Below are 27,911 nucleotides of genomic sequence, written 5' to 3' on the forward strand. Positions count from 1 at the left end.
TTCCTATAAAGAAACAATGCAACATTATACTCTTGTTGACAGCACTAAAGTACACTGTAGTGGTGTGAATTAAGTAATTGGAATCAAAGTTAAACACTATCCATGCTTTCTTGATGCAGAAATAAAAACACACTTGACTGCCTTTTTATAATTTGGTTGCCTTCAACGGACTTGTTCACACCAGATGCAAAGACACTTGCTGCACCGGACACAAGAGGGCAGCAACCACCCCTGGAAGTGCAGTGCATAAACATACAGCAGCCATCCTCCACCATGAGCGATTTACGCTCTGTCATTATGGGAAAAGGCCATCCTCCATCATGAGCGATTTATACTCTGTCATTATGAGAAAAGGCCATCCTCCATCATGAGCGATTTACGCTCTGTCATCATGGCAAAAGACCATCCTTCATGAATGAGCAATTTACGCTCTATTGTTATGGGTGTTGCTTGTGGCGTGGATAATTGCAGCATACTTTCTGCTATAGCCATCTTAATAGGTCTTAGAATTTTGCACAACCCTCATCCTTGTGAGGCAACCTGTGCAATTTCATTTCTCTGCCACTGCAGACTGCATGCAGGCCCAAAATGCATCCTGAGCTTGACAAGGCATCTTCTATCATGCTGGCATAAACGCATGTGCCAATTTCATGGATTCTGTCCCTTCACAGATTTAGTGGAAACAACTCCTTTAGAGTGTATTGACCACATGCTTAAGAATGTGACAACCTGTTAGGTTTCGTCATCCTGTGATCGTTGGCGGGTCTTATGTTTTTTGAAGAGTTTGCGTTCAGGGTTTCTGCTCCTAAAATACTGCAAAACACCATATTGTCCTTGGGAACTCTTTTAAGAACCATGTCCCACGTGCCCCCCACCCCCCCCCCCCCATTTTGATAATCTTCTGTGACACTAACAGGTGTGGTAAGCTCATATTTGCACAAAATATATGGAGAAAAGCATATTACCTCTCACCAGAAAACATGGAACCCTGTCTCTTTAAGAGCCATCTGCCTTCATCCTCTCACCTCAGAAGTATCTGCAGGTGAGCTTCAGACAGCATTTCCAAAGGCAGCAGACACAGCCAGAGTCTGAGACAAAAACCAGTCAGACTGTCAATCCCACAGAAGTACTCAGCATAGCAGGGGAGCCAGGACAGCACCCCAGAGACAGACAAGAAACTCAGCCAGAATCTGAGGTAAGTCTTTTACCCGGAAGGACTACAGAGAGAGAGGGAGAGAAGCTCTCCCAACGTCAGACCTCCAAAATCAGTTACACCATTGCATGGTGTCTGGCGGTTCCCATCTTGTGCTGCATATGTCCCCACACTCTGTGACACCATTCAGACTGACAATAAAGCCAGGAGAGCAGTGCAGTGCACTGCATATAATAAAAAGGCAGGAAAAAACAAACAAAGGGAGAGACAATGATGACATTGCAGAGCTCTTATAATACCACACCTGTACAATATATCAGTGCTGTTTAAGCATTATTTTGCCCGCAGCCTTGGCACAAGGCACCACAGTTTTTAGAAAGATTTACTTACCACCTGCAATCAACATGTGGTATGGAGCATGACCAAAAAAATAACATCTTAGCTGGGGGGAGTGGCTGTCTTTTATATTCAGCTTGGAACATGTGGTCATTGGGGGCTCCAAAGGAGGTGTTAACGGGAGGATGGGTAGGAAAAAAATGTTTCCAACAATCCTGTTGATGCAGCACGGATCTGATAACTGATTTACTGGCTCACAAACTGAATTTAGATCCATGAACTCACGCATTCCCAATCCAGGCCCCCTTGGTGAAATAAATCATACTTTTTATAGCACCTCTGCATCCTAACGTGGGAACTGAAATCACGCAGGTATCAAAATGCAACACAGGCTCCCCAAAAATGGAGCCTAGAGCACATAGCAGACCTACAACCTAGTGATCATAGGATTGGTGTAATACTCACTGGTATAGCTAATCTGAGTGATACCATCAGTAGCTGCACTTAATCTCTCCTGCCTACAGACTTATTTCGTAAATTAAGCAAAATGGTATTCTAAGCATTTGTGGTCAAATCTGAAAACATGTCTGTCACCTAAATAGATAAATAGGTAGATACATAGATACATAGACAGAGATTTATTCTTGCTAATTATGTACCATATGTCAGCATGTTGATGGATATTAGTATGGAGGTAAATTCAGAGTGATCACAGACGGTAAACTAAAAATGGAACAAAGCTGACATAAATGATTCAGAAATGCTAAACAAAGGAGAGAAAGAAATGAAAGGGGTGTAAACAAACAACAGGTTGTAACATTCTGGTAATGGGTAAAAAAAGCAGACATCCCTCATTATGTCTGCAATCATTAACATATGTTGTTAATTGCCAGGCCGGTACAAATTGCTATTATCTTGCCAGCCGCTGCAAGATCATGATCATACAGCAGACTGCAGAGGAGGGGCATAATAGATCTGGAAATAGAAGACATGTGTGATATAAATGTATGCAGCCAAAAGAGAATCTATTTTTATATGTTCTAAATATATATGTAAATATGGTTGGCTTTGTGCAGAAAACGTCTTGGGCGCCTGTCAGTATTTAATCAACCTTGTTTTTTTGATAGTGATAGATTGGTGAAAGTGGTTTTCATTATTAATAGGGAATGGGTTGCCATGTATGCTTATTATGGGGAAGCGCTGTTTTTCACTTAGTAATGGTGGCACCTTACTGTCAATTATTTCCAGTATGTGTTTATTTAAATTATTATACATCCTAGAATATGTCCTTTAAGTGATGTGTACTGGAGTAATACCAAAGCTGACTACATATTCTCTCTTTATTTTTGTACACCCTAGGGCCTTAGTTGCTTTTGGAACTTGACATTGAGTGCTTCTTCTTATTTTACTGTAACAAGTACTGTATTCCCAAGTCCTTTTATAGCTCTGTTTCTCCAACCTTACATTATCATATGCTGTTTAGCTGCTCTGTATTATGTCACTATCCTGCTGAGTTTAAATAAATCTACATAATTTAGTGTCATTACCAAAAGCAGAAATGCATAGGGACGGGAAAGGGTAGATTCTCCTTCATCCACTCTCAGACATCATTATGCTATTCCCTTGCAGGAAGGGTGTTTTAAGGTAGGTTGAGAAGGGTTTCTGTGCAGGAGAACTTCATACTCAAGGGCTGAGAATTCATTCCAGTAAAACAATGTCCACCGATATTTGCCATGGGTGGAACTGGAATGAAAAAGGGTCCATAGTCTTAATCTTGTTTATTTTGGCTATGTACAACTTTGTGGAGGGAGGGAGGTTTTTTGCAAAGATCTGGATACAACTCATTTGCTTTAATTAGTTGGGGGAGGATTGATATCTTGTAAGTTTTAATTGATCTGGAAATATGATGTAAAATAAATAAATAATGCTGCGCCATTTGAAATCTGAAAGTCCATTATTTTGTTTTAATAATGTTCCTGAACCTCTGGCCAAAAGGGTTGGAGTGCATGTTAAGCCCAGAAGATGGGCTAGACAGGGCCGTCTTAATAGCAACCCCCTACAGTCCAGCTTCCGTCAACAACATTCCACTGAAACTGCTCTACTAAAACTTACCAATGACCTACAAACTGCTAAAACCAATGGCCATACTCTTGGACCTCTCTGCTGCCTTCGACACAGTTGACCACCTGCTCCTCCTCAGCAAACTACACTCCCTTGGCCTCCGTGATTCTGCTTTACCCTGGTTCTCCTCCTACCTATCTCAGTGCACTTTCAGTGTCATTCACAATTCCATCTCCTCCGTTCCTCTTTCTGTTGGGGTACCCCAAGGCTCCATCCTTGGGCCCCTCCAATTCTCACTCACTACCTCTTCCCTGGGCCAGTTGATAACCTCCCATGGCTTCCAATACCACCTCTACACCAATGACACCCAGATCTATCTCTCCAATTCTCAAATCACCCCCCTGACCTCCTCACGGATCTCAAACTTACTGAATGACATATCAGTATGGATGTCACACAACTTTCTCAAACTCAGTCTTTCTAAAACTGAGCCTGTTATATCTACTCCTTCCCGGTCCCCCCCCCCCCCACACCCCCCATGACTTTACCATTGAGATCAACAGCACAACCATTGGTCCCCCCACACATGCCAGGGTGCTGGGTATAATCCTTGACTCTGACCTCTCCTTCACTCCCCACATCCAATCACTGGCTAAATTCTGCCACCTAAACCTCCGCAACATCTCCAGAATTCGACCCTTCCTGACTCCTGACACCACAAAGCAACTTATTCACTCCTTGATTATTTCCCGCCTTGACTACTGCAACTCTCTCCTTAATGGCCTACCCTTACGCAGGCTTTCCCCCTTCAGTCTATTATGAATGCTGCTGCTAGACTAATACACCCCACTAACCGATCCATGCCCCCAATCCCTTCACTTGCTTCCCCTACCCCAACATATAAAATTCTAAATGCTAACTACAACAAGGCCATCCACAACATGGACCCCCAGCTACATTACCAACCTCATCTGCAGATATCGCCCAAATCATCCCCTCTGCTTCTCCCAGGACATCCTGCTCTCTAGCTCCCTTGTTACCTCCTCCCGTGCTTGCCTTCAGGACTTCTCCATAGCCTCTCCCATCCTCTGGAACACCCTGCTCCGGTTTGTCCGATCAGCCCCTAGCCTGTCCATCTTTAGGAGATCCCTGAAAACTAATTTATTCAGGGAAGCCTATCCCGCACCCACCTAACTGTCCTCGAGCCACCCCCATCAAATCATTCCCCGCGTCTGTTACCTTTTGTACCACCACCCCCTCCCTTTAGAATGTAAGCTCTAAGAGCAAGCCCCCCCCCCCCCCCGGTCCCTTCTGTAGTGAACTGTACTGTAATTGTGCTGTCTCCCCTCTACATTGTAAAGAGCTGAGTAAACTGTTGGTGCTATATCGTGTATAATCGTGTATAATAATAATAATACACTATTCTGATTTATTATGGCTCAGACAGGGTGTTAAGTATAATTGAAAGATGGGGGTCACCAACCATCTTCCATCAATAAGGGGTACATGTTCAAAAGACAAATTTCCTTTTAACATGCATTCAACCAGTCATAATCATTTACTAACTGTTTACACTTTTGTATCTAAGCAAACTCAATATGTCACCTAAAAACTCCAGACTTTATGTCACCTAAAACTCAGGACCAACACGTAAGTTCCTGATTTATGGTTTCAAATTCAACACAAGCTCAATTCTTAACCACTTCAGCCCCAGAAGATTTTGACCCCTTACTGACCAGAGCACTTTTTACAATTTGGCACTGCAACGCTTTAACTGGTATTTACTCGGTCATGCAATGCTGTACCCAAAAAATATTTGCGTCCTTTATTTCCCACAAATAGAGCTTTCTTTTGGTGGTATTTGATCACCTCTGTGGTTTTTGTTTTTTTGTGCTATAAACAAAAAAAGAGCAACAATTTTTAATAAAAAAAACAATATTTTTAAAATGTTCCTATAATAAATATCCCCAAAAATGTTTTTAAGCATACATTGATTGTTTTGCAACAAACGTTATAGCGTCTACAAACTATGGGAAAGATTTAAGGCATTTTTACTATTTATTTATTTTTTACTAGTGATGGCGTTGATTTGCAATTTTTAGCGGTATTGTGACAGATTGGACACTTTTGATTTTTTTTTGGGACCGTTGACATTTATACAGTGATCAGTGCTATAAAAATGCACTGATTACTGTATAAAGGTCACTGGTAGGGAAGGAGTTAACACTAGGGGCGATCAAGGGGTTAAATGTGTGTTCTGACTGTACGGGGATAGGACTTTACACACACAAATCCCCATACTTGTGCGCATGAGCGGTGGCCACGCGCATCGGGTCCCCCGCCGCGCAGAAGGTGCGTGTGGTGCCCCTCCAGCGGCACGTGTGCGCCCTCTGGCGGCTCTATAAAACCCCGTACGGGAACAGGGTTTCATGCAGGGTTGCCATTCTGCCTCCGTAAATAGACGTGAGACAGTTGGGAACCGGTTAAACAATAATATATATTTACTTGATCAGCAAAATGATAAACTTAAAGGAGCAGTTGAGCCTTAGATTACAAAACACAAGGGGGGCTTTTTTACATTTCCTGTACGGCAGCTTGCGGAAGCACAGATGCTGGTGTGCACGCGCCATCGGTGGGACACTCTCGCTCCTGCTGCACACTGTGGGAGCATGGCCGCGAGTCGGGCGGACTCTGTTCGCCAGCGACCCACGATCGCCTAGTACAGAGGCAGAACGGGGATCTGCCATTGTAAACAAGGCGGATCCCCGTTGTGATAGGGGACATGTCAGAGATCTGCTGTTCCCAGTGTTCGGGAACAGTGATTTCTGCTATGTCCCAGTGAGCTCACCCCCCCCCCCCCCCCACAGTTAGAACACACCTAGGGAACACACTTAACCCCTTGATCGCCCCCTAGTGTTAACCCCTTCCCTGCAAGTGTCTATTTTACCTTAATCAGTGCATTTTTATAGCACTGATCAATGTAATAATCTCACTGGTCCCCAAACAGTGTAATTTGGGGTCAGATTTGTCCGCCGCAATAACATAATACTGCAAAAAATTGCAGATCGCCGACATTACAATTTTAAAAACTCCCTAAATCTATCCCATAGTTTGTAGATGCAATAACTTTTGCGCAAACCAATCAATATACACCTATTGCAATTTTTTTTAACCAAAAATATGTAGAAGAATATATATCAGACTAAATTGATGAATATATTTGTTTTTTTATATATATTTTTTGGGGATATTGATTATAGCAAAACTAAATAAATATATATTTTTTCAAAATTGTCGCTCTTTGTTTATAGCACAAATAAAAAACGCAGAGGTGATCAAATACCACCAAAAGACAGCTCTATTTGTAGGGGAAAAAAAGACGTCAATTGTGTTTGGGTACAGCGTCACACGACCGCACAATTGTCAGTTAAAGCAACGCAGTGCCGTATTTCAAAAAAGGGCTTGGTCATTAAGGGGGCAAATCCTACTGGTCCTTAACCACTTCCCACCCGGCCAATGCATATATACGGCCGGGTGGGAGCCGTCTACTCCTGATAGGCCGTTCAGGAACGTCCTTCAGGAGTAGCGGGATCGCGCGCGCGCGCACTCGCGCAGCGGCGCGATCCCGATGTGCTCGTGTCACCCGGACACGGCACATCTCAGATCGGCAGGAGGGCTCTGTGATTGGCCCTCCTGATCACATGACGGCCGTGTCCAATCACGGCCGTCATGTGATGTAAACAAACAGCCGGTTGCTAGGCAATCGGCTCTCCTCTCCTCACACGGAAGTCACCGCTGAGGAGAGGAGAGCAGAACGCTGCAGCCGGCTGATGATCAGTGAGTATGGGCTGCTTTTTACAGCTTTTTACTCACTGATCATCAGTGTAGTGTAAACACACAACACACCACACAGTACAAACAAAGTCCCCACATATGTCCCCAAAACACACATGTCCCCAAAACATACATGTCCCCAAATAATAAAAACACATGTCCCTAATAATAAAAACATGTCCCCCACATATGTCCCACTAAAATCACATGTCCCAATGATTATCTGCACACATATGTACGTGATCACCTGCACACATATATACATGATCATTTGCGTACATATGTCCGTGATCACACAAACCAATTATTATACACTTAACTGAATTTTTTTTACCAAAAACATGTAGCAGAATACATTTTGGCTTAAATTTATGACAAAATTTGATTTTATTGGATTTCTTTTCAAATAGAAAAAAGAAAATATTGTTTTTTTTCCAAATTTCCGCTATTTTTGCGCTTATATCGCAAAAAAAAAACGGAGTCGTGAATAAATAACACCAAAATAAAGCTCTATTTGTGCGAACAAAATGATAACAATTTCATTTGGGTACAGTGTAGCATGACCGCGCAATTGTCACTGAAAGCGCTAGAGCGCTGAAAGCTGAAAATTGGGCTGGGAAGGAAGGGGGTGAAAGTGCCCTGTATTGTAGTGGTTAAGTGGTTAATTTCTTCATTTTCCTAAAAAAAAATTTACCAAAAATTACAGCTTCAAAAAATACCTTGGACAGTCTACTTTCCAAAAAGGAGTCATTTGGGTTATATCTTTACTGTCCTGCCATTTTCAGGCCTCAAGAAATGAGATGGCTGTCAGTACATCAGGACTGATACATTTTCAGATGTATATCATAGTTTGTGGACTCTATAACTTTCCTACAGGCTAAATAATCTACATTGATTTGGGTTATTTTCACCAAAGAAATATAGCAGAATACAATTTGGCCTACATTTATGTTAAAAGATTAAATACTACTCTAAGAAAGCTCTATTTGTTTGAAAAAAATTATAAAAATTTCATATGGGTACAGTGCTGCATGACTGCACAATTGTCATTCAAATTGTGCAGCACTAAAAAGCTGAAAATTGGCCTGGGCAGGAAGGGGAAAAAAGTGCCTGGTATTGAAGTAGTTAAATATTCTTGATGTAAGGTTAGCAATTTGTTGTCCCATGGGTACCGTGTAGACTGTAAGACATTAAACGTAACATGTTTCATATAGGAATTATTTGTATTGTCCCATAAATACCAATTTTGTTTCCTGATACAATGGAGAATCAAAGCTAGAAATTAAATAGAATCTGATTGGTGAGTAATGCCGTGTACACACAACCGGACTTTCCGGCAAAAAAGGTCTGACAAAATCATTTCATCTGATTTTCCGATCGTGTGTGGGCTTCATCTGACTTTTAAAAAAAAAAATCTGACGGACCTAGAAATAGAAATAGAACATGTTTTATATCTTTCCGACGGAATCAATTCCTATCGGGAAAACCGTTCGTCTGTATGCTATTCCGACGGACCAAAAACGACGCAAGGTCAGCTATTGGCTATTGAGCTTCCTTTTTCTAGTCCCGTCGTACGTCAACGCGTTCTAAACTAACGGACTTTGGTGGGATCATGTGTAGGCAAGGAAAAATTGGTGGTGTGTACGTGGCATAAGGGCCAATACAGGCAGGTTATATTTAAGAATTATTGATAAATAAGGCCCACTAGGTCATGGGTGAGATGGTACACTGATATGGTAATGCACGCTTTGATCAAGTAATGCATGAAAAGTTTGCCGTAAACTATACCCAAGATTTGTATATCTATAAATCTGTATGATTATATAAATCAGTACAAAAACAGGATTTTACTCCTGTTAGTGCTCAATAATTTTATTATGATTTATTTTATGTATATTTAAATATAATTATATTATGTATAATGTTTTATTATTTTTTTTCAGTTAATTTATTTCATTCTGTGATATACAGTAATGCCCTCTACACATGAGCGGAAAAAGTTTACGATCGCAAATTCCAATCGCCTGTACCAATTACGCATGCTCTGAAACAATTTGACGCATGCTCGGAAGCACTGAACTCAAGCTTGGCTTGCATACACACGGTCACACAAAAGTTCTCTAAACTTTCCACAGTCAAGAATGTGTTGATGTACAACACTACGACAAGCGGAGAAAATGAAGTTCAGTGCTTACGAGCATGCGTCAAATTGTTTTCGAGCATGCGTAGGAATTTTTGCGCGTCGGAATTGGTACAGACTATTGGAATTTCCGATCTGAACTTTTTCCGACCGAAAAATAGAGAACCTGCTCTCAATCTTTTGCTGGCTGGAATTCCCCCAGCAAAAGTCCGATGGAGCATACACACCGTCAGAAATTCTGACCAAAAGCTCACATCGGACTTTTTCTGGCGGAAATTCCGATCGTGTGTACGGGGCATAAGAGTCTTCTAGAGGTAGGATACAAAATTAGAATTATTAAGTCTCATTCCTGGGCTCTCTGTTTCTCTTTGATTGCCATTTATCAGAAAATGGTCAATGACTAAACATGTTATATTTCTTCACTTTTAACTTCTGCTTTATCAACAGTTCCAGAAACCTCAAGAGCATTATCCGCCATTCCGATTTGGAACGGTCCCAAATGGGAGTACAGAGCGTAATATCCGTGCCAACTATCCTGACATGCATAGTTATATGGTGCGATACAATCAACGATCAGTGGAGGATGCTCTTGCCAGCTTAAAGGCTGGGTGAGTACTATGATAGGACCCATACCGAAAACCTTGATTGACTGTATAAAAGCCTTGGCCAATATAATATAGAACTATGTCTTTGCATAAATATTTTCACTGTTATTTTAATTGTATTTCCCATAAACATATTTACTAAATGACAAATTCTATTGGAACCATTTTTCCATCACCTGCCCAACTGTACAATTAAAACACATATACAGGGTTCTCTAAACTATGGCCTAGGGGACAAATGCAGCCCACTACAAGATTTTTACAGCCCAGATCTGATCCTGACAAATTTACTGACAAAGCGCCCAAAATTTACAAACAGCACCAATGTTGTACTGACAAAAATCATGAAATTTACTAACAGAGCCACATTTTTTAATGACACTTCAAAAAAGTACATAAAATGGTTGTTTTAAGCGCAAATATCAATGTTTAACCGCTAGCTGATCAGCTGTCGCAGTTATGCTGCAGCAGGTTGGCTTGGCTGCATGAATCGCCGTAGGTGCACGTCTGGCTCGTACACAACTTTCTGTGGGTGTGTGCTGATTGGCCAGTGGGGGAGCCAATCAGTGGGTCCGCCGGCCGCCCGCAATCGTTCCCTGCAGAGACAGAACGGGTATCTGCCGAAGTAAACAAGGCAGATCTCCGTTCTGTCAGGGGATGAACCAGAGATTCTGTCTTTCTGCTATGCAAGAAGACGAATCTGGTTGTTGTCTCAGGCGGCCCATCCCCCAAACAGTTAGTAAACACACCCTGGGAATACATTTAACCCCTTGAGCGCCCCTGATGTTAACTCCTTCCCTGCCAGTGTCATTAGTACAATGTCCATGCATATTTTTAGCACTGATCACTGTAATATTGTCCCTGGTTCCCAAAAAAACTTTCAAAAATGTCAGTTGGGTGTCCAATCTGTCTGCCGCAATGTCGCAGTCCCACTAAAAATCACAGATCACCACCATTACTCGTAAAAAAATAAAACAATTCAAATGCCATAAATCTATCCCCTATTTTGTAGACGCTATAACTTTTACGCAAGCCAATCAATATACGCTTATTGGGGTATTTTTGTGGGATATTTGTGGGGAAAAAAAGGACATTCAATTTATTTGGATACAGAGTCGCACAACCGCGCAGTTGTCAGTTAAAATAATGCAGCGCTGTATCGAAAAAAATGGCCTGGTCATTAAGGGGATAAATCCTTCTGGGGCTGAAGTGGTTAAGCTATAAACACATGCCTAGTGCTATTAGCAATGTGTTCAAGTCAAAAGCCATATTTCTCCATTTCCATGAAGGTCAGGTTAATATAACCCAGCACAGAGTTCCCTCTTACATTAAAGTAGTATTCCCCCCTACAGTGCAAAGGAAATTTTGATGTAAAAGAGAAAGCTGCAGATCATGATGTAAGGGGGAATGCTGCAGACTTTGGTGTAAAGGGGAACTCTGATATAAGGTAGTCTCTGGTCACCAGAGTCCCTCCTTATATCAGAGTCCACAGCGTTCCTCTTAACATCAGAGTTCCCACTTACTTCAGGGTCTGCAATGTTTCCCTTTACATTAGAGTCCACCTTGCAATGTAAGGGGACTCAGGTGACCACAAACCACCTTCCACAGAGTGGGGGTCATTGATATAAGGGTGAACCTTTATATCAGTGCCCTTCTCCCCTTGCCTTACTTTATTCTCTCCCCTCATATTAGTGACCCCCCCTCAGACTGGCCTGGCGGTGCTGTCACTGACCTCTTCTCAGGTGCACTGTGCAGGGCTTAGTCAGAAGGTCCTCTCCAGGCTCCAGCTTAGCGACCCTGGTTTCATCCTATATTCTCTTTTTTCCACAGTCCACACACATCTGATTCCCCCCGTGACCCCAGTCCCAGCGGTGCTTCCGCTCTTGACTCCTTTCGAGGCTCCCCCTCAGAGACTGCGAACAAGATTCAGGAGATGGTTAGAAATTGTGGACATGATACAGGAGATGGTTAGAGAGTATGGACATGATACAAAAGATGGTTAGAGATTGTTGATATGATACAAGAGATGGTTAGAGGCTGCGAACAGGATACAGGAGATGGTTAGAGATTGTGAACATGATACAAGAGATGGTTAGAGGCTGTGGAGGACAAGATACAAGAGGTGGTGGGGGTAGAGGAAGAAGGGGGGACAGAGCTGGGAGGAGAGGAGGTTGAGGTAAGGATAGAGCCAGGTAGACAGAAGAAAGGGGGGATGCAGCCAGGCGGAGGAGATGGATGGAAGAGAAGGAGGAACAGAGCCGGAGGAGGGGCAGAGGGAGCCTGATGAACAGAAGAAAAGGGGGGACACAGTCAGATGGAGGGGTCACACTCCAGTGATAAGGTCATCCTCAGACCTTAAATTTAGCCTGTAAATGGGCTAAATTTATGTATTGTTCATAATTTATGGACGATTGCCAATACTGCTTCAGATGAGCATACAGTCTTAAATTCTTCCCAATAGCCACAACTTCCCCTCTGGTCTTCAGCACAACTTCCCCTGGCTGCTCTGTCATTGGTTGCTAGGACAACTGGTGCCAGGACCTGGATCACCTGCTGGTGGGACTGTGTCCCTCCTTACATCTGTGTCCCCAGCGCAGCCCCTTCATACATCTTTGTCCCCAGCGGAGCCCCTCCTTACATCTGTGTCCCCAGCAGAGCACCAGGGTCCTCTATAATCCTGCATCAATAATTCCCCCTGTCTATCACCTTTCTGTGTGTTTTCTGTGTCCCTGGCAGCACAGCAGTCCCTCAAGGTACATCTGTGCTAGTTCCTGGTTTTCTCCGTGTGTTCAATGGAGAGGGGAGGGGCCTCCCCTCTACACTGAACCCAAGGGGATTAGTCCTCAGTGGCCATCTTTTTGTAGCCCACCGGAAGTGACTTTGTTCTCACACTGAGAGCAAAGCACCCAGTCGGGCGTCGGTGGTTGCTGCACGGCGCGATCATTTGTGCAGCAAAGCAGCTCCAAACCCCGCCAATGAAGCGCTGCGCCTGCAATCTCGTGATTGCATTGACGTGGCACTTCCCATAGTGCTCTGTGTCTGGCGCCCAAACACAGTGCACTTAGTTAAAGTGGAAGTAAACTCCCCTATCGTTTTCAGCCAAGGAAGCTGCCATCTTTGCTTCTGTTTAATCTTCAACTGCTACTACATGTGATTCGTTATGACACCAGCCATTGGATGGTTTGATAGTTTGGCTGAGAGCACAGCCAATGTGCAGTTAGCATTCCCGGCATGCCTTTTTTTTTTTAACTGTTTAAATCGATGGGTTTACTTCCACTTTAAAGGACATTTTTTTTTACGTTTGTTTTTCTTAAAGAAGGTTTTTTGTGAATACAGCAGGGGGGGGGGGGGGCGTCCCCTATGGACGGGCCTATGGAATCAGATCACTAACTGCTTGAAACAGACAACCCCTGCATGGTTTAGCTAAGACTATTCCTAAATATCATGTTATTCCAGATAGCCAATTATGGAATGTAGAATGAGTCTAGAGGGCCTTCCTGGCCTGCACATTTTTGCAGTGTACCTGAGCTCATGAAGGGGAATTTTGCTTCTGGCTAGTGATGGACGAACTTCCGACGGAACATTTCGCGAACGCGGCCGATAGTTTGCGAACCGTAACGTTCGCGGCGGACCCCATTGACTTCAATGGAAGGCGAACTTTGCAAACCTACAGGTCAAATTTGCAGCCACAAAATAATTACTAGCTGTGCAAACATAGTCCCACCACATGGCCAATGACATAACACATGTATGAGGTGAATCTGGGATCGACAACTACAAGCATTCTTTTTTTATATGTGAAATTGTTGTGACAATTCAGGACTGTGGCGCGCATGAAGGCAATGGAGGAGAGGGAAGGTCAGGGTAGGCAAAGAAGAGGGTGCAGGAGATGATCACCAGCAGCGTGACATACAGCAATGACACCTGCACCGTGATAGAGTCATCTGACACCAGCACCGTGATAGAGAGCACTGACATCAGCAGTGTGACATACAGCACTGACACCAGCACCGTGATATACAGCACTGACACCAGCACCGTGATATACAGCACTGACACCAGCACCGTGATAGAGAGCACTGACATCAGCACCATGATATACAGCACTGACATCAGCAGCGTGACATACAGCAATGACACCTGCACTGTGATAGAGTGATCTGACATCAGCAGCGTGACATAAAGCACTGACACCAGCACCGTGATATACAGCACTAACACCAGCACCGTGATATACAGCACTGACACCAGCACCGTGATGGAGAGCACTGACATCAGCAGCGTGACATAAAGCACTCACACCAGCACCGTGATATACAGCACTGACACCAGCACCGTGATAGAGAGCACTGACACCTGCACCGTAAGCAGCCCCAGGAGGAAGTCAGCATAGCACAGGGATGGTGGGAGCCCCTCATAATAAGCATAGCACAGGGATGGTGGGAGCCCCTCATAATATGCACAGCAGAGGTACAGCCCCAGGAGGAAGTCAGCACAGCACAGGGATGGTGGGAGCCCCTCATAATAAGCAGCCCCAGGAGGATGTCAGCATAGCACAGGGATGGTGGGAGCCCCTCATAATAAGCAGCCCCAGGAGGAAGTCAGCACAGCACAGGGATGGTGGGAGCCCCTCATAATGAGCATAGCACATGAATGGTGGGAGCCCCTCATAATATGCACAGCAGAGGTACAGCCCCAGGAGGAAGTCAGCACAGCACAGGGATGGTGGGAGCCCCTCATAATAAGCAGCCCCAGTAGAAATATGACACCGCTCAACCTCTTCAAAGAGGAGGGTACAGGCATATAGTACGGTGTGCTTTTTTTGGACAAGGAAGTGAGCCAAATGAAGAAAGAAGGTCTGTGTGCTCGATTTAAAAAATTGTTTATAGACATATACATGGTCTACTGGTCACATGTGTTGAATTCCTCAGAGATCCATGCCTCATTCATTTTTAGAAATGTGAGGTAGTTAACACTGTCGTGAGCTAGGCGAGTACGCTTATCGGTCACGATCCCCCCTGCTGCGCTGAACGTCCTTTCGGACAGGACACTGGACGAGGGGCAAGCCAACAGTTCGATTGCAAATTTGGCAAGCTCTGGCCAGAGGTCAAGCCTGCCCACCCAGTAGTCCAGGGGTTCATCACTCCTCAGAGCATCCACATCGGCCGTTAACCCGATGCAGTCGGACACCTGACGGTCTAGGCGTTCCCTGATGCTGGATCCGGATGACACCTGTCGATGGGTCGGCTGAAAGAATGACCTCATATCCGAAGGCACCAACACATCTTCAAACCGGCCTCTTCTTGCAGGCGCTATTGGATTGGTACCCGCAACTCCTTCTCTGGGAGTGGGAATTGCTCCTCTGCCAGCGCACACAAAAGCAGAATGCAGCATTTCTCGAAGCAAGGCCTGGAAGTGCTGCATTCTGACAGCCCTCTGTGAGGGCGGTAGCATTTCCGCCATTTTGTGTTTGTATTGGGGGTCTAAGTATGTTGCCACCCAGTACTGGTCCTTGACCCTTATGCTTTTTATACGGGGGTCCCTATTAAAACACTGGAGCATGAAGGCCCCCATTTGCACTAAACTGGAAGCGGTGTGGTGGCCTGGCTCCTGCTCATCATCCAGGATAATGTCGTCCTCTTCATTCTCCTCTCCCCATCCTCGCACAACAACAGGGGTCCCAGAAAGGTTTAAAGCATGCTCTTTTTGCTCCTCCTCATCCGCCCCAGCACCATCCTCCTCCGACTCCTCTTCAGACTCCTGTTGTTGACTTGTCTCAGATAGAGTAGCCCCCCCGGGAATTCATCCAGCATTGCGACTTCCTCATCTTCCTGCTCCTGCTCCTCCACAGCTTGATCAATGACACGCCGCAATGCACGCTCCATAAAGAAGGCATAAGGTACCATGTCACTGATGGCGCCATGGCTGCGACTGACCAGTTTGGTGATCTCCACAAATGGCCGCAGAAGTCTGCATGCGTCGAGCAGCGCAGTGAAAAAAAGCCCAGCTCCACAGAACCTGTTCTGCCGCAGAGTTCATACAGGTAGACGTTAACTGCGCGTTTCTGCTGGAGCAGCCTATCAAGCATATAGAAGGTTGAGTTCCATCGCGTCGGGCAATCGCAAATAAGACATCTGACCGGCAGATTGTGTCGCCGCTGAATGTCAGCAAGGCGAGCCATGGCCGTGTAAGATCTTCTGAAATGGGCCGAGATTTTCCTTGCCTGCCGCAAGATGTCCTGGACCCCAGGGTATTTGACAACGAATCGCTGCACGACCAAGTTTAAGACGTGTGCCATGCATGGCACGTGCGTGATTTTGCCCTGTTTCAATGCGCTAAGCAGATTGGCACTGTTGTCACACACCACTTTACCAACTGTCAAATTGAGCGGTGTTAGCCACTGATCTGCCTGTGAACGCAAAGCTGAAAAGAGTGCCGGGCCAGTGTGGCTCTTGGCTTCCAGGCACAACAGATGCAGCACGGCATGGCAACGTCTCACCTGGCATGTCGAATAGGTTCTGGGGAGCTTGGGCGGCGCAGTGGAAGAGACGCTAGCAGCGGAAAAGGAGGAGTCAGCCGAGGAGGAGTGGGAGGAGGATGGAGTATGAGGAGGAGGAGAAGAAGAGCCAGGCCTGCATGCAATCCGTGGCGGTAAAACCAAATCTACACAGGTGCCACGGGTTACATGCTTGACGGCCGTCAGAAGGTTCACCCAGTGGGCAGTAAAAGTGATATACCTTCCCTGCCCGTGTTTGCTAGACCACGTGTCTGTGGTCAGATGTATCTTGGCACCGACACTGTGAGCCAGAGATACATTCACTTGCCACTGAACATGGCCATATAGCTCTGGGATGCCCTTCTGTGAGAAATACTTCCTTCCTGGGACCTTCCATTGTGGTGTTCCAATGGCCACAAATTTTCGAAAGGCCTCCGAGTCCACCAGTTTATATGGCAGTAGTTGGCGGGCTATCAGTTCTGACAAGCCAGCCGTCAACCGTTGGGCAAGAGGGTTATCCGGCATCATCATTTTTTTACGCTCGAACATATGGCCCACGGAAGCCTGCCTTTTTGCAGAAAAACGTGAGCTTGGCGTGATGGAAGGTGGAGTGGAGGACAATTGTGAGGAGAAGGAGAAGTAGAAGACGAGGCTGGACGGTGAGAGCCTGGAGTGTGGCTTTGTGTGTTCCGTTGCTCCCACTGGGCTCGGTGATGGCTGCTCATGTGCCTTCTTAAGGCGGTCGTCCCTAGGTGAGTGTTGGGCTTACCGCGACTAATGCGTTGACTGCAAAGATTGCAGATGGCAACGCTATTGTCAGCAGCGGACACGTTAAAAAAAGCCCACACTGCGGAGCCATGTGCCGGTGTCCTGGGAGCGCCAGATGTGACCGTACATGGTCGATGACTCGCTCCTGATACATTTGCAGTCTGCTTTGTCCCTCCTGTGCAATGTAAGTTATTCCTGCTTCTCCTCCCAATCTGCTGGTCCATATCTCCCTCAGAACTCCCCTCCTCTTCCTCTCTTGTGGGCACCCACGTGACATCACTAGACACGTCATCATCGACGTCACCTTCCCCACCGCTATAAGTAGAGATCTTGGAGTAGGCAGCAACACCGGGGACCAACCTCCTCCTTGGGCTGATCTGGGTACTGTCGTCAGACTGCTGAGTAGCGGTTGTTGCTACCTCCTCTTCCTGATCCAATACCAAGAGTGGCTGCGCATCAGAAATGTCTTGATATGGATCGGAAAATAATTCCTGTGACTCAAGCAGAAGGTATGTGGTGGTGTTGTTGGTGGTAGTGTCTTTGGGGTGCACATAGCAGAGAGTGAAGAAGAGGGTGCAGATCGAGAGTATGAGGAGGGTGCAGAAGAGTAAGGCTGAGTGAGCCACTCAACCAAGTCTGGTGCGTCTTTTAAAGTAATTGAACGCACCTTCTGCAACTTCCCACTTTGGCTCAAGCCTGTTGCTCCTGCCCTACCCCTACCACCCCTGTGGAAGGGCCTGCCTCTTCCTCTGCCTGTCATTTTTTAAATGACCCTGTGACAAAACTCTCAGTCCCTATACTGATGAAGGACTGCTGCAGTATAGGGCAGTGGTCAGCAGTAGTGCACCTCCACCCTATGTATTGTGGACCTGTACCAGTCCTTACAGAATAGCAGACTGTACCTCACTCAACTCTATGTACTGTAGCACCCTACACCAGGTTACCAGTCCTTATAAGGACCTTTGTGGAACAAGTAGGTTGTGTGTGACTGATTAGCAGACTGTACATCAGTTACTATACTGATGAAGGACTGCTGTAGTATAGGGCAGCGGTCAGCAGTAGTGCACCTCAGCCCTATGTATTGTGGACCTATACCAGTCCTTACAGAATAGCAGACTGTACCTCACTCAACCCTATGTACTGTAGCACCCTACACCAAGTTACCAGTCCTTATAAGGACCTTTGTGGAACAAGTAGGTTGTGACTGATTAGCAGACTGCAGCAGAAGGGCAGCAGTCAAGTATAATATTCTTACTATATTTGGAAGAAAGAATATTATACGTGTACATGCCTATTACCATACCACTGATACCAGTCCTGAAAAGAACCTTTGTGGACCTAATATAGTAACAGCTACTGATTAAAGTGACCCTCACTGCCTCACACACAGCTTCCTGCCTGTCCCTATATAAACTGACAAAACAGAGGCTGCTGGAACAATAACTGGAATAGCACTTTTGTGGACCTGATAGTAACAGATAATGACTAAACTGACTGTCCCTGCAGCACACACCGTCCTGTCCCTTTCTCTACACTCACAAAAGACACTCAGGCTGCTGCAACAATCACTAGCACAGCACTGCCTAAAACCTATATCCTGAACTACACCTAAAACCTATACCAGTCCTGAAAAGAACTTTTGTGTACCAAATAGCTAGCGATTTGGGTCACTGCAATCTCTCCCTGCTCCACACAGCAACCTCTTCCTATAGTGACAGAAGAAAGAATGTAAAATGGCCACCGGATCGGGTCTATTTATAAGTTAAGGGGAATGTCCAAGTGTCCATGTGCTGTAATGTCTCAATTGGCTGTCCTGTACCCCATGATGGATGTGTCATCATAGGTCAAAGTTCTTTTACACAGTAAACACTGAAGTCCGCCGGGCGAACGGCGGCAATAGTCCGCCGATCGGGCGGACCGCGAACAGCCGAAATTCGCCGCGAAACGACCGCCGGGTGAACCGTTCGGCCATCACTACTTCTGGCTGTTTGTGATCTGTCTCTGCCAAGATTACATGACTGCAGCTTAGAGCCATAATTTTTAACTCCTCATGTTGAAGACTAAACAAAGCAGTTCTGGCCCAAGACTGTTATGACAACTCTCAAAGCTTAGGGGAAAAAAGGGAAGGGATAAGGTCTTGTTTACACTGGTGGCAGAGGGATAGCAAAGTTGGTTCAGTTGCAGTTTTTAGCCCCTAATCGCCCACCTTAACCCAACATGGTGGCTAGAAGGGGTGGTACAATAATTGTACCACAGGTACACTATATTCTCAAAAGTATTGGGATGCCTGCATTTACATGCAAATGAACATTGATGGCATCCCAGTCTTAGTATGTAGGCTTCAATATGGCATTGGCCCACTCTTTGCAGCTATAACCACTTCAACTCTTTTGGGAAAGCTGTCCACGAGGTTTAGGTGGGTGTCTATGGGAATGTTTGACCATTCTTACAGAAGCACATTTGTGAGGTCAGGCACTGATGGTGGACTAGAAGGCCTGGCTCACAGTATCCACTCTAATTCATCCCAAAGTTGTTCCATCAGGTTGAGGTCAGGACTTTGTGCATGCCAGTCAAGTTCCTGTACCCCAAACTCATCCATGTCTTTATGGACCTTGCTTTGTTCACTGGTTCAATTTGTTCCCATCAATGCATGACCTCACAAATGTGCTTCTGGAAGAATGGTCAAATATTTCTATAGACACCCTCTTAAACCTTGTGGAAAGCCTTCCCAGAAGAGTTGAAGCTGTTATAGCTGCAAAGGGTGGGCCAAATCAACATTGAACCCTTAGAACTAAAACTGGGATACCATTAAATTTCATGTGTGTAAAGGCAGGCGGGCCAATAATTTTGACAATATAGTGTATAGTGAATAGGACCATACCTCAAGTCAATAGGTACCATGCTGCAACCACATATAACATGCTTTGTTGCTAAAAAAAAACAACTGTCCAGGAGGCAACATATTGTTCCGAGCTGCCTGTCTAAAAAAGCAATCCACCTCAGATTGTTTTTCAAAGGGACTGCAAGTATAAATGAGGCCTACTGTAATTGTTATATTAGTAAGGCTTCTTGGTTTCCCTAATAAAGCTATTAAATGTGTGAAGCTATCATTTAACAGTGTTTATATATTAAAATACAGTACAGTCATCTTTGCCTTTCTTCTTCTCTTTTTATCTTATGGTAGAAAGTTGGATGCCTTTATCTACGATGCAGCAGTGCTAAATTACATGGCAGGAAAGGACGAAGGTTGTAAACTGGTAACCATTGGAAGTGGCAAAGTCTTTGCTACAACAGGCTATGGCATTGCTCTGCAGAAGAACTCGCGTTGGAAGCGTCCCATTGATCTTGCACTGCTGCAGTTTCTAGGAGATGGTGAGTATTGGGGTCAGTTTTGCAAAAAGTGGGTCCCAGAATGAAGCATAGGGAGCCAGAAGGTGTGTTTTGCTTATCCTACAATCTGGGATACAAAAGAGTCATTTTTTTAAAATAAAAAGTTATCATTGTACCTATAAGCAGTGCTGCCTATGGCATTACTTAAAGTGATTGTAAACCCTTCCATATACCCTGTGAAGGGACTAGTCTTTAATAGAGAATAAATACATCCTCCTACATAAGTTGTAGCTGTCTATTTGCAGTCTTCTCTTCTCTACATCCATTCAAAGTGAATTATAATGCTTGCCTGAGAATTCAGAAAAAAGGGGGCGGTGAGCTGAAGTTACACTCTACAGTAAGGAGAGGTCTGAGAGTTGATTGGAGGGAAGAGGCACAGCCCCGTCACACAGCACACAGGAACAGAGCTGAGGCTGTCAATCTGCTGGAGGTTCCTCCCCTGTCACCTTTTTTCTCTTGGTGTCAGGAAGTATTGTCAGAAGTGAGTTATGCTGATAGTGGAATGAAGCAGCAGACAGAAATTACACTTATGCCCCGTACACACGAGCGGATTTTCCTGGATGGTTTTTCCGAAGGAATTCCGCTCAAGCTTGGCTTGCATACACACGGTCACACAAAAGTTCTCTGAACTTTCAACAGTCAAGAACGCGTTGATGTACAACACTACGAGGAGCCGAGAAAATGAAGTTCAATGCTTCCGAGTATGCGTCGAATTGTTTCCGAGCACGCGTAGGAATTTTGCACATTGGAATTTGTACAGACGATCAGAATTTCCGATTGGAATTTTTTCCAACGGAAAAATAGAGAACCTGCTCTCAATATATTGCTGGCTGGAATTCTGCCAGCAAAAGTCGGATGGAGCATACACATGGTCGGAATTTCTGACCAAAAGCTCACATCTGACTTTCTGATCGTGTGTATGGGGCTTTAGTGCTTTTAACTGAGAACAGTACACACTATAGAGGGATATGTTTTGTTCATATTTCATGTCTGAGGTTTAAAACCACTTTAAAGCTCATTTTTAACCAGAACGTATCTTAGATTTCAGTAGGTTGAGGAAAAGTTAAAGCTTCTGTCAGGTTCTTATTGTAAGGTGAGCAGATTTTTAAAATGAAATCTTACTAGCAATGGCGGCAATCAGCGACTCTCTGCCCATCACCGCCCGCTTCACAGCCTGTCAAAACTTACTCTTCGGGCCCCGGGTACTACTGGGTGGGGAGCGGAGGAAGATCACTCTGCCAGGGAAGGCAAGGAGAAAAGCAGGCAGGTGGCTGGATGGGACATGAGCCAAGGCAGAACCTGAAACTGAAGAAATATTCCCTCCGCTCCGACCAGCACATCATCATCAGAAAGGGGCACAGATAATGGAAAAAATACACCCCCTAAGCTAGTAGGAGCAACAGAGCGGGGGGGGTGTAATTCAGATTTTTTTTTTTTTATTGTGCACTGACTGTCTTTGAAATTGTCCCAGCCCCTGTTCAAATACAATCCGGGGACAAAACTGGGGACAGACTTGGTCCAGGGACAGTGTCCTCAATCCGGGGACTGTCCACGTAAACCGGGGATGTCTGGTCACCCTATCTTATTGTGTCCCTCTCAAGGTGAAGAGATTCCTCCCCAACTTTATATCTGCATTAAACCCAGGCTAAGAAAATAACTTACAACCATACAGATGTTTAAACCTCTCCTAGTTTTCTAAATAAAAATACCGTATATACTCGAGTATAAGCCGAGATTTTCAGCCTCTTTTTTGAGGCTGAAAGTGCCCCCCTCGGCTTATACTCGAGTCATCGCCGTCTGCCTGCTCGATCAGCGTGTCGAGCAGACAGACGGCGGCCATTCTACTATTCAAAAGCCGCGCCTCCGTCTGTGATAGGCGGAACACTCAATTTCCCAGCAGTCAGTGGTCCGCCTATCACGGACATCCGCTCATCCTCATACTACGGACGAGGATGAGAGGATGTCCGTGATAGGCGGAACACAGACTGCTGGGAAATTGAGTGTTCCGCCTATCACAGACGGAGGCGGGGCTTTTTGAACAGTGGAATGGCCGTCGAGGCGCCGACGAAGAGCGGCGATCCTGGCATGGCAGAAGGACGGAGGCTCGGGACGGGACGGAACGGAGGCTCGGCTCGGGACGGAAGCTCGGGACGGGACGGAGGCTCGGGACACAGGTAGGCTGGACACACAAGGCTGCACGGACACACAAGGCTGCACGGACACACAAGGCTGCACGGACACACACGGCTGCACGGACACACACGGCTGCACGGACACACACGGCTGCACGGACACACACACAGGCATGGATGGACACACACACAGGCATGGATGGACACACACACAGGCATGGATGGACACACACACAGGCATGGATGGACACACACACAGGCATGGATGGACACACACACAGGCATGGATGGACACACACACAGGCATGGATGGACACACACACAGGCATGGATGGACACACACACAGGGATGGATGGACACACACACAGGGATGGACGGACACACACACAGGGATGGACGGACACACACACAGGGATGGACGGACACACACACAGGGATGGACGGACACACACACAGGGATGGACGGACACACAGGGATGGACGGACACACAGGGATGGACGGACACACAGGGATGGACAGGCATGTCTCACCCTCGGCTTATACACGAGTCAATAAGTTTCCCAGTTTTTTGGGGGTAAATTGGGGGCCTCGGCTTATATTCGGGTCGGCCTATACTCGAGTATATACGGTATATTAAAATGTGTCTTTGCTGCTGATACTTCTTCATTAAAAGCCTAACAGCGGTACCAACTGTTCATTATTCTATCCACAACTTAAAAAATAATTTTGGATTCGAGTCTGGCTTTAAAGATGACCTCCAGGAAGATATACAATTTCTATTAATTAGGTTATTAATTCTTTAAAATAATCATGCAGCTAGTGTAAGTGTCTGACTTTGTACGTTGATATCAGCCTGCTCTAATCCACTGTAAAGCAGCCATCAGGGTGGAAGAAAGAAGGCCAGGGCTAGGACCATGCACATCTGCTGAGTGTTAACATGCTGACAGCAGAAGAGTGCAAAGGTGGCAAAGATCAGAGATTCTGGCTATGCTGTCTGGCAGGGTTTCCTGGATAACAAGACTGGCTACAGATTCTTTGGGTGGTAAAACATTCCAGTATGTGTAGTCAGGGCCGGCACTATTGCAGCTGGGAGTGCATGTACTTTAGTAAAGCCAACTGGGGGCTTTCATGTGGAAGTGATACAAGTGGCTGTGAAATTGCCTATCATTCCACTACCGTGATGTGCTGAATGCTTTCCCCCCCCCCCCCCGCCCCCCGTGCGCCATGTTCACCCCGTTGTTGTCATGGCAGGTATTGCTGGCCAAAATGCACCTTTGCCTAAGTAGACCAAATCCTTGTTTCAGCCCTGTGTATTTAGCTGTTTGCTGGAACTCAGCTTCAAAAAGCCTGGGAGAAGCTAGAGGATACAAGGCATGGTAAGTGTCTAATTTATTGCTGTCTCTACGGGATGTTGCCTGAGGAAACATTATCATTTTTAGAAAAAGCCTAGGCTGGTGGCTTCTCCTCCTCTCCCTCCTTCAGTCATTCAGTGGCTGGAGGAGGGAAATGGAGGGGATCAGTATCTCTATATGCCACCCCTCCTATCCAGGTCCTGCTGCCCCGCTGTGATCTTCTGGCCCTGCTGTTTCCTCTCTCCCGGCCCCGCTGTCCTCTCTCCTGCCCCGCTTTGATTTGTGCTCTCTCTCTTTGTGCTCTCTCCCTGTCCCCCCCCTTATCTAACCCCCCCCCCCCCGCAGCTCTGCCAGCATCTCCTCTCCTGATCTGTCAGAATAGAGAGTAGGGAGGGGGCCAATAAATGTGTCATTTACCGACCCCTTGCTTTGTTTTTTTTGTTTTTTTATTCATAACTGAAGTATAGTAAAATGTGTATATTTATTCATAATCTGTGCCTCAGAGCCACATCTTATAATTGCTTTCTATTGGCTGCTGTACGCAGCACCTAAGAATTATTTTTATGGAAGTTTACGGATGCTGTACCCAGGGCCAGATTAAGAGTATCATTGGCCTGATGCTGAGGATTTTGGTGGGCCTTTGTATGGAATTGTTTCTGCACAATGATACCCTTTATCTCTGTCCCTATTCCATACACTGACACCCTTATCTACACTCTCACTCACACAAAGCACACTCCGGCACTAAAAACGCTTTTCACAGTCTCCCCATCCACACATACATGCATACTCTATCCCTTGCGACAAACTGCCTGCCCCTCCTGTGACAATATATGACCCTACGAGTGCCCCACAACCCCCTCGCTGCCTGTGACCTGTAACTGATAAAATTCCTTGCTCAGAATAAGATCTTGTCTGTCACGCTGGAACAAGCTCTCTGGCAACAGCGTTACCATCTTTTTTTTTTTTTTTTCAATTCTGTTTTTATTTTCAATTATTATAAAGCATTTCACATAATTAAGCAATCTCATACATATGAATATATATTACTTACATACATAATAATCACATTTATTATTTTATTTCCTCTTCCCTCCCTCCCTCCCTCCCTCCCAAAAAAAAAAAAAGAGGGAAAAAAAAAAAAAAAAAAAAGGGAGGAAAAGGGGAAGAATATATATCTGATTTCTCCCCCTCCTCCACTTCTCACTCCTCTCTCCTCCGCAAGTCCCTCCCTCCCCCCTCTTCCCTCCTAATTCCTCAGTCCTTTACCAATTTCCTATGCTGACTCCAGGGAGTCCAGACCAAGAGACACCTTTCATATGTATCTAATTCTTGAGCTAAGAGTATCTCCATTCTCTCTATGTTATCCATTTCTAAAGCCCATTCATTTATCGTAGGGGACTGGGATGATCGCCAGTGCCGCGGTATCACAGTTCTTGCCGCAGTCAACCAGTATCCCAGAAGATTCTTTTTAACGTTTTTATATGTTCTTGGTAACATAGAAAGAAGGGTGACTTGTGGTGTATTTGGAATTACCTCCCCAGTGATTGTTGTATATAATTGCATAAGCTTTTCCCAAAATCTGAAAATTAGGGGGCATTCCCACCAGATGTGGAGCAATGTACCCTTGTCTCTATGGCACCGCCAACATATATCTGATTTTTCTGGGTATATACGATGGAGTGTCACTGGGCTCCAATACCATCTTGAGAGCAATTTATAATTCGTCTCTTGTGCTTTAATCGACGGTGATAAACAGTGAGTGAAACTAAATGCCTTCTCCCATTCCCCAACCGCAATCTGAGCGTTGATCTCATTAACCCATTTATTTATATATTCTGGGGGCTCCGGGTGATTTTTAATAATAAACATCTTATACAGTATTGATATAACATGCTTTGGTTTCTGATCTTGTGTCAAGAGAGTTTCAAGTTCTGTTAAATCTCTACCCAGAGACTTATTTGAATGAATTGTACACCAAAATGATCGCAACTGCCAAAACTCCAACATTTGCATAGGTGATGGTCGCTGTGTAGAGAATAGATTTAATAAAGACGGAATTGTCCCCTGGCTTAGAATATTGCTCAATCTATAATGGGATTCCCTATTCCATATAAGAAAACTTGTCCTATTTAATGCCGGTGGAAAAAAAGGGTTGCCAAATAAAGGTGTCATAGGTCCTTCGTAGGAGGAAAGTTCCAATTTTATAGCTGTTTTTCCCCATATATTCAGCACATGGGATGTGAGGGAGGGCATAGACTCTTTCAACTCTTGATTTAAATTGCTACCAGACAGATCTAACCATGGTAACACCTTTAAATCCAGTTGATTTAACCCTTGTTCTATTTTTACCCATTGTTTGGTTTCCGAGCAATAAAACCAGTCCACCAGTCTAGTCAAAACAGCCGAAACATAATAATAATATAGATCAGGTGCACCCGCACCTCCTTTCGTTTTAGGTAATGATAATAATTTCTTTTGTAATCTTGGTTTTTTATGTCCCCAAATAAATTTTGTAAAAGCCGATTGCAGAGTGGAGAAAAATGATCGAGGGACACTAATTGGGATAGTTTGAAAAAAATACAGGAACCGCGGTATTATATCCATTTTCAGTATATTAATCCTCCCAAACCATGAATATTGCTTAACATCATATTTTTTTAGATCTTGTAGGGTACGTTGCAGAAGAGGAACATAGTTCATTGAATATAGATACTTTGAATCCGGGGTGATTTTAACACCTAAATATTTTACAGCTACAGAGCAAATCCTAAACATAAAATTGGCTCTCAACCTTGCAACCTGTTCGGGTACGAGCGACACGTTGAGAATTTCTGATTTTGATACATTTACTTTAAAATTGCTCAATTTTCCAAAAACAGCGTTACCATCTTGAGACACTTACATGGTTGCCTGGAGCAACCCAGGCAAATTACCCCTTACCTACAGGATCCATGTGCACTGTGGGGGTGGGGCCTAGCCTTCACCGGATCCTTTCGCCTTACATAAGTCCCAGACACCCTACAGTTCCTACTGGAAAGTTACAGAGCGGCACAGTGTATATTAACCAACTGGGGAGAGACACTGTAACCCTGGCAGAAATAAACCAAGACCAGCCCGCCAAGGGGTCCTGTGGGGACCGGCAACTGTGCTTAGAGAAAACTGATGGAAATACAAGAGCCATTACATAAAAGACAACTGCCTGATTCTGCTCATGCCATCATCTAGAGAGGGCGAGAGGAAAGCAGGGTGGGTCGCGGGAATCTTTCCCAGTCAGCCAATTGCTTTCCATGTGCGGCCTGTTCTTTTTTGGTGGCTGGGCCTATATTTTTTGTATAATATGTTTTTAATTGCATTTTTTTTAACTACATTTACAAAGTTCCAAAATACAACAAGTAGAGAGGAAATACAAATAAAGAGGAATACAGGAACTAGTAAACAAAATGATGACAAAGTTCTGGTGCAGAGGCAGTGGTAGCGGCAGTGACATTAGGCTCTGTTGTGTTTGCAGTATTCGTGTGCTACTAAGCTAGGGCTGCAGAGACAGCAGGGGTTGTGGTCCCTCCTCCATACCAGTCCTGGCAGCAGAAGATACATGAAATGTGGTGGAGTAGGGGGTCCAACAGTCTGGACCCCCTACTC

General features: G+C 45.1%; 1 protein-coding gene across 1 annotated transcript in view; it reads left to right on the top strand.

The window, feature by feature from the left end:
* GRIN2C (glutamate ionotropic receptor NMDA type subunit 2C) overlaps positions 1 to 27,911 on the top strand; it is a 306,773-nt gene that overhangs the window by 215,695 nt on the left and 63,167 nt on the right. The window contains exons 10-11 of the mRNA XM_077459635.1: positions 9,972 to 10,132; positions 20,578 to 20,765. Coding sequence (XP_077315761.1) covers positions 9,972 to 10,132; positions 20,578 to 20,765 — 349 coding nt within the window. The remainder of the gene's footprint in view (positions 1 to 9,971; positions 10,133 to 20,577; positions 20,766 to 27,911) is intronic.

The sequence above is a fragment of the Lithobates pipiens genome, unplaced genomic scaffold (genome assembly GCF_037356315.1).
Source record: "Lithobates pipiens isolate NorthernLeopardFrog02 unplaced genomic scaffold, aLitPip1_a1.2 Scaffold_28, whole genome shotgun sequence".
Taxonomy (NCBI): domain Eukaryota; kingdom Metazoa; phylum Chordata; class Amphibia; order Anura; family Ranidae; genus Lithobates; species Lithobates pipiens.